The 8,433-nt window shown below is 41.4% G+C and overlaps 1 protein-coding gene across 1 annotated transcript; it reads left to right on the top strand.

The window, feature by feature from the left end:
* Window positions 1-500: 500 nt before the first annotated feature.
* On the top strand, window positions 501-1,439 carry LOC135887834 (olfactory receptor 5G9-like). Its single transcript, XM_065415606.1, has one exon. The coding sequence runs from the start codon at window positions 501-503 to the stop codon at window positions 1,437-1,439; it is 939 nt and encodes a 312-aa protein (XP_065271678.1).
* The last annotated feature ends 6,994 nt before the right edge of the window (window positions 1,440-8,433 follow it).

The raw sequence follows: 8,433 nt of genomic DNA on the forward strand, positions 1-8,433 counted from the left end.
CAGATTGCAGAGAGAGAGAATAAATTCCTATATGGCCTGGTGGTTTGAACACTCACCCTGGATGCAGAAGACTACGTATCCTCTAACTCTGCACTGCCTCTTTAATGATTTATCCATAGAGGTACAGCTTCAAGAGGAGAGACTGAGGGAGCCCCACATCAGACTATCCCTTAGTCAGAGCTGAGCAGGGAATTTGTGAATACCAGTAGGACGTGATTATAGTATTCAGGCGTCTATAGTTGCAGTTAGATTCCCAAGTCCTTTTGTGTATCCAGCTTATTTTGCTTATTTAAAACACACAAATGTCATCTCACGTCTCTCTTTCTCTCGCTCTCTAAATTTAGTCTACTTAAAACACACAATTTACGGAATTGAATAGAACTCTCTTTACATTCATCCTATGGAACAGATGATCTCCACATACTATTTCAATTTATTTTCATAATAAGTGTTAATTTCATTTTTTTTCTGGTCTTCCAGGTCACAGATTTCCTGAATAAATGAAAATGGAAAATCAAACCACAGTGACCGAATTTATCCTCCTGGGACTTTCCAGTGACCCACAGATGCAGATTTTCCTCTTCCTTGTGTTTTTAGTTATTTACCTAATCACTCTGGGTGGTAACATAGTGATCATGGTGGTGATAAGAGCTGATTCTTACCTTCACATCCCCATGTACTTCTTCCTCTTTCATTTATCCTTTGTTGATATCTGCTATTCCTCAGTCATGGTGCCTAATATGCTGATGAACTTACTAGCAGAGCGCAAAACTATTTCTGTCATTGGCTGCATTGCTCAGATGTTCTTCATCCTCCTCTCAGCTGCTACTGAAGCTTTCATTCTCTCCGCCATGGCTTATGACCGCTATGCGGCCATCTGTGACCCATTGCGTTACATGGACACAATGAGCACAAGGATCTGTGTTCAGCTGGTGAGTGGTGCATGGACAATAGGCTTCTTCCATGCCCTGCTTAACACTGTTTTTGCCCTCAAGTTGCATTTCTGTGGGCCCAATCAAATCCACCATTTCAGCTGTGAGCTCCCTCCTCTATTACAACTGTCCTGCACTGACACCCTCACCAATCAAATGGTGCTTCTTACTTCTGCTGTCATACTTGGATCAAGCTCCTTTCTTTTCACCCTGATCTCCTATATTCACATCATCTCCACCATCCTGAGGATACGCTCTGTGGAGGGCAGGCATAAAGCCTTCTCCACCTGCAGCTCCCACCTTATTGTGGTTGGTTTGTTGTACTTGACAGGTTTTTTCCAGTACACAAAACCCAGCTCAGTTTCTTCTGTGGTTCTCGATGAAATGTTCTCCATCCAGTACAGCATCTTGACTCCTATGTTAAACCCCATCATATATAGCCTGAAAAACAAGGAGGTGAAAACAGCTATAGGGAAAATGTTGGGGAAATTCAAATTTCTCAGGTAGTGTCGATCTTATTTAAAAAAAACACAAAGAACATAGAACTGTGTATAACTTGTGTTTGGGAGATCCTCTGCTCAGGTATCTGACACTTTGATTTAGACCAACTGAGGTTTTGGCCAATGTGACTCCAATTAACTCAGCAGGCCACATCCCCATTGGGTAGAAGAGACACTGGAGCAAAGGGGACAGGATCCTGGGTCTCCATCTAGGGTGAGTGCTAGAAGCACCAGGATCTAGAGCCATTCATGCTCTCTCTCTCTTTCTCTCTCTTTGGGCCAATATCTCTTTCAATCTGACGCACTGACTTCAATGGAGCTATGGCTAATTTATACCACTTGAGGATCTGGCCAGTTCTATGAAAATAACATCTTTGTCTATTGCATTCTGTAGTTCTTCTAGAGTATTTTGTTGACAACCCAATTATTATCACTTGTATCTTATAGGATTCATCCCTATTAATGCCTCTGTCTTCAATAATAACAATAATTAATAATGAGTGTGATCCCCAGCTGGGTCAAGATGCACAAAGGAATTAAGGCTCTATTAGGAGAGATTGAGAGACACACATATCAGGTATTCCATATCGCAGTGGTTAGGGCACCCACATAGGTGGAAGCAGATCCCTTTTTAAAAGCTTTCTCCTTATCAGGCAGGTCTGCTACATCCCTAACTGCTAGAATAAAAGTTGAGGGGTTTCCTCCACCTAATTCCTTCTTCTCTCCCCTCTCTCACCATGTTTTTTGCCACCTTAAATGGGGTTAGAGACTTCCCAGCTGAGAATCCCAAGGTGAAGGAGGTGCCTTCCCGCAGAGGAGATAGGGACTGAACTCCTGTGACAGCAGTGGGGTTTAGAACACAACCCCCTGCTTGGCCTTTCCCATTGGCTAAGGAACCATCTGTCATGTTGGCTTTTTTAAATCCCATTCCTAGTTGCCTATGTCTTCCCTTTCTCTGTGTAGCGAGTCTGGCCACCCAACTCAGGCTCTGGAAACTGAGTGATTAAAAAAAATCACCTAAAAGTTATCCACTGCAATGCTCAGCATTAGAACAGCTATGTTCCTTTGTGAATCTAACTCTGGGTGTAAATCCACCTCATCCTGTTGATTTAATGGCACTATATGGATTTAGATGAACTGGGAATCTGGCCCATAGTGTCCATATTCTAAAATGATTTTACATTCCTCAAATTTGCCTCACCATTGAGTTGGAAAGACCCGTGTATCATCGAGTTTCCACTTTAATCCTAAACATAATAGGAAATGGTGCTGGCACTATGCACCCCAGTGAAATTCCCCTTAGATGCAGCACCACAGATGGTGGAAAGCAACATAACTCCACTGAAAGAAAGAGGGCTACACCTATATATGTCAGCTGAGGATCTTACCTCAGCAAATAAAGTTATGATTCAGAATCCACCTTTTGTCAAAGTTGGTCTTACAGAGATATTGGGGACTTCAAAGGACTTTTTGGGATAATCCGTGTGAAGTGGATTTTCAAGGAAATTGTTTTGGGTGAAGATTATGCAAATGACCCACCTAAAATCCATTCTTCTGCAGCTACACTTTCAGGGGATACCCATTGTCTGGCTGATTATCTAGTCAAGGTCTCTTCAAAGAGCCAAACTGGAGAAGTCAATGACAGAGAGTCAGGAGATGATTTTGGTCTGAGCTGAGATATGATGAACTTGAAACCACAGGAAAACCCCTGGGTGGGGGTTGAAGGACAGCTCCTGCTAGAGTCCTGCACACCTACTTAATCTCATCTAATCTCATGCTGTACTAAAAGCTAAATTAATTTTGCTTCACTCTTAAATTACAGGAACACAACCTGTCTGATTTGCATTCTTTGGCCTGCCCAGATTCTCCTGTGTGTCCGTATAACTCTCAGTGTGTATCCTCCAGTGTGACCCTGCCTGTTCAAACTGTTTCCAGTGTCCCCCAGGCAGCATGCTACAGCCTTTAACACATTGAATCTCAATGTTCATTAAGGCTGTGTCTACACTATGAGCTAGATGTGTGATTCCCAGTTTATCGAGCTAGCATTCCAAAATTAACAGTGTAGCAGTAGTATCATGGACAGCAGTGAGTGTAGGCACAGACTAGTTTCACTGAGTAGAAACCTGCCTGAACCTCATGGGTATGTATTTGATATGCCTAGCCCATGCCAACACATGCCACTGCCTGTACTACAACAGCTAGATTACTATTTTCAGTGAGTTACCTCAATGAGAGCTAGCGTGAGTGAGTCTACAAGAGCTGGGAATCACACCCCTAGCTGACTGTGTAGACACACTAAGTGTAAGGAGGCTTCCTCCCTCTTCCCCTAGGGAGATAGTTCTAGTTCACAGAGAGACCTGTTGGGTGAAATACACATTCCATTATATGGTACAAAAAACACCATAGTAGTGACAGATTCTGAAACAAACTTAACAATTACTAAAGAGAAAACCCATGTGTCACACCTGATAGAATGTTCTGAAAAACTCCTAGAGTGACCAAAGGATGTTACCATTATGTTTATAGACTTTATCGCCAGTTTTGACTCACTGCATCAATCAGCGTATGAGGGCTTAGTGTGCCCCATAGAGGAAGAGTACCATGGTACATTGACTTGTGCAAGGGTCAACAGTTGTATTACAGACTGGTTTTCTGTAGAATCAGAGGTGTGTCAGGTATGCTTTCTCCAAACCTTGGTATTTAATGTTATAATAGACTATCAGACGACAAGATTAATTGTGGCCCAGGTAGGAGGTGTACTATTTAAAGATTGATCTTGAATGGATCTAAAATATGAGGATGATATTGCCTTACTTGGAGAGACTACTGACCATGAGCTGAGAAAAACTGCTTTATCTATTATGATAAAATGAAAACCATCCATGCCGCCTATAAAATGGAAATGAATGACCTGGTGATGTGCATATAGATGGCAATGACATTGAATGGGTGAATAGTTTTATCTATCTGGGTAGCTTGTTGACAGGAGGAGGGTCTATGTCCGAAGAGGTCACACGTATGATCAGTCTTGCGTCAGTGGCATTTCAGCATCTTCAAATACCTCTCTTTGGGTGGCAGAATGTCTATTTGACAACTAAGAGACCAGTGTTCAATGTGGTAGCGATGGCTACTCTGTTATATGGAGCAGAAATATATCCATTAGATAGCTGAGGAGACGACACTAGACAATTTTCAGTGTCAAAATTACAGAGGATTCTTAACATCTGCTGGTTTGATTTTGTCACAAATGAGAACATGCTTAGATCATTCCAGCTAGTTGCAGTCTTGCATCAGTTGAGAAGAAGATGACTGCAATGGTGGGGGTATGTCCAATGTGCAGAAGAAGGTACACTTTTACTGAAGGTTTAGAAAGCTGAATCCAAAGGAAGTAGAGCATAAGGGTGACCATGAATAAGATTGGAAGATGCAATTCTGAGAAATTTAGGAAATCTAATCCTCCCGTACTGACTCTTGTGGAAGCAAGAAGTCTCACAAGGGATGACTCAACATGGAAATCCGTTCTACATGTCACCATAGCTGCATTATCGTGATGTAAATTAGCCTGCTGCTGATTTATACAATGTGAACAGCTTCATCTGGAGAGCCTGAGAAAGCCCTGGCCTAAATTGCCTTACAGCCCAAAGATAAAGCACTTTCCTGAGAGATGGGAGACCTAGCTTCAAATCTCTGCTCCACAGCAAGCAAAAGTGGAAACTGAATGAGTTTCTCCCACATCCGAATACCCCAACCAATAGACACAAGGTATTAATGTGAGTGCTAGGGTTCCATATGCTGGGCTGTCAATTTAGACTTTGTTTTTCCCTTGCATGAAAATATTTGGTGAATAGGTGTCAAATTTGCAAATAATATGAGGTCAAACAAAACTGTTAGTTTTTTCACACAAAAAATGTTCTGAAAAATGTTGTCCAGCTCTACACAATATAACTCCTCCTTTCTCTCACCACCTATTTTTTTCCTGCCACCTGATGCAATCTGGTTGCTCCATTCTCTTTATGGCTAGCATATTCAAAGGAGCATATGGGAGATGAAATGGTTTGCTGTTTGGGTGTCTAGCTCCTAGGACACTTTGAAAATCTGACCCTGTGTCATAAACATACAGCTAAGGGTAGCATAAAATCATTCTTTACCCTGTAAGGGGTTAATTCCTCTTTTACCTGTAAAGGGTTAAGAAGCTCAGGTAACCTAGCTGACACCTGACCAAAAGGACCAATAAGGGGACAAGATACTTTCAAATCGGTGGGGGGGCTGAGAGGGGGGAGGCTGTGTCTGTTCTGTGTGCTTGCCGAAGACAGATCAAGAAAGCAAGCAATCCAACTCCATTAGTATTAGTAAGTACTAGCGAAGGAATGTGTTAGCTTACTTTTATTTTGGCTTGTGATTTCCTTTGTAGAAGGAGGGAGGTTTATCCGTGATTTTGAACTTTAAGGTTTTGCCTAGAGGGAAGATCCTCTATGTTCTTGAGTCTTTTGTTATTCTGTAAAGTACTTACCATCCCAATTTTATAGGGGTAATTCCTTTATCTTTTCTTTAGTTAAAATTCTTCTTTTAAGAACCTGATTGATTTTTCATGGTTTTAAGATCCAAGGGTTTGTGTCTGTGTTCACCTGTACCAATTGGTGAGAATATATTCTCAAGCCTCCCCAGGAAAGGGGGTGTAAGGGTTTGGGGGGATATTTGGGGAAGATAGGGCTCCAAGTGGCCCTCCCTAAATGTTTGTTTAAATCACTTGGTGGTGGCAGCATTACTTCATCCAAGGTATAAGAAAGAGTGTGTGCCTTGGGAAGTTTTTAACCTAAGCTGGTAGAAATAAGCTTAGGGGGTCTTCATGTGGGTCCCCACATCTGTACTCTAAAGTTCAGAGTGAGGAGGGAACCCTGACAGCCTGTAACTGAGATTGGATATCTAAATCCATTAGGCTCCTTTGGTAATCCAAGTCTCAGTGCTCTCATTCTTATGCATGGAAAATTGCTGCTTAAGGACTGACCCAGCTCTGTGTTATAGGTAGCTTGTTACAGAGAGTGAACTGCAGGGATATTGTCCCGGGGGAATAAAACAGCATTTAAACAGCTCTCAAAAATCAGTTCTTAGTCTTGGAGTCAGAAGAGTAAAGGCTCTTTGCTCCACTCCCAGGGATAACCCTACCTACCTTGTCAGATTTAAGTGTTTGGAGTAAGGAAGTTTTGATATCCTGACATGGTGTATTGCAGAGGCAAATAGAGAGACTATCTACCTACTTATTGATTTGTCTGTCTAAACAGACTAAGAAAACAAAAAGAGAAAACCACAGGTCAGAATGATCTCACCATATTTATGATCCACATTTAAAAGTCAGCTGAGTTGATTCATATTTTTTATTCCTTTTTAATCTTATTTTATCCTTTCCATTCCAAAGGACTAGATTCTCTTTACTCTCCCCCGCCTTACCTAGGGGTAGGTCTCTCTACAGAGTCCCATTGACTTCTGCCTGGCAGTCTGCTCACACAGAGGCAAGGTGGGTGAGGTAATATCTTTTAGTGGACCAACTTCTGTTGATGAGAATGAAGTGTTCTGTGTGGCTCAAAAACAGAAGTTGGTCCAATAAAAGATATTACCTCACCCACCTTGTCTCTTGAATATCCTGAGACCAAGACAGCTACAACACCACTGTATGCTCACACAGAGTGAGTTACAGCACAGGGGCCATAGATGAGAACATAGCTACTACTTGAATCACTCATCTCTCTCTTTCTCATTCTCAAGGCAGCACTGATATAATTGAGTTCATTTGGTGCATGTTAGCTGTAGTTTCTTTTTTTAGAGAGAGAGAGAGAGAGAGAGAGAGAGAGAGAGAGAGAGAGAGAGAGTGTGTGTGTGTGTGTGTGTGTGTGTGTGTGTGTGTGTGTGTGTGTTTTAAGGGAATGGGTAGGTTAGGGGTAAGGCATTATCTGGAGAAGACTTTTAACTTTATTAAGAACATAAGAATGGCCATACTGGGTCAAACCAATGGTCTATCTAGCCCAGTATCCTGTCTTTCAACAGTGGCAGGTGTCAGATGCTTCAGAAGGAGTGAACAGAATACAGCAATGTATCCAGTGATCCATTCCCTTTTATCCAGTCGCAGCTTCTAGCAGTCAGACGTTTATGGACATTCAGACAGTGATCATATTGACTAATAGCCAATTACCCTAATGAACTCAATTAATTCTTTTTTGAACCCAGTTATACTTTTGGTCTTCACAACATCCTGTGGCACTGAGTTCCACAGGTTGACTGTGTGTTGTGTGAAGAAGTGCTTCCTTATGTTTGGTTTAAACCTGCCTATTAATTTCATCAGGGGACCCCTGATTTGTATGTTATGTGAAGGGGTAAATAACACTTCTTTATTCACTTCCCCCACACCATTCTTGATTTTATAGGCCTCTGTCACATTCCCCTTAGTCATCTCTTTTCCAGGCCAAACTTTCCCAGTCTTTTTAATGCCTCCTCATATGGAAGCTGTTCCATACCCATAATCATTTTTGTTGCCCTTCACTGTACTTTTCCGAGTTCTAATATATCTTTTTGTGAGATGGGGCAATGAGTACGGCACGTAGTATTCATTGTGTAGGCATACTATGGATTTATATTGAGGCATTATGATATTTTCTATTTTATTCTCTCTCCCTTTCTTAATGGTTCCTAACATTCTGTTAGTTTTTTGACTGCCGCTGCATATTGAGCCGATGTTTTCAGAGAACTATCCACAATGTCTCCAAGATCTTTCTTGAAGAGTATCAGCTAATTTTTTTTCCAATGCATTTTTTACTTTGCATTTATGAGCATTTAATTTCATTCGCCATTTCCTTTGTCCAGTCACTCACTTTTTGAGATTCCTTGGTAACTCTTCATAGTCTGCTTTGTATTTCATTATTTTGAGTAATTTTGTATAATCTACAAACTTTGCTACCTCATTGTTTAGCCCTTTTCCAAGATCATTTATGAATATGTTAAACAGCACTGGT

This window comes from Emys orbicularis, chromosome 13, assembly GCF_028017835.1.
Source record: "Emys orbicularis isolate rEmyOrb1 chromosome 13, rEmyOrb1.hap1, whole genome shotgun sequence".
Taxonomy (NCBI): domain Eukaryota; kingdom Metazoa; phylum Chordata; order Testudines; family Emydidae; genus Emys; species Emys orbicularis.

What these genes read in the sequence shown, in the direction of transcription:
- LOC135887834 (XM_065415606.1), top strand. Translation starts at nt 501, where the DNA reads ATGAAAATGGAAAATCAAACCACAGTGACCGAATTTATCCTCCTGGGA.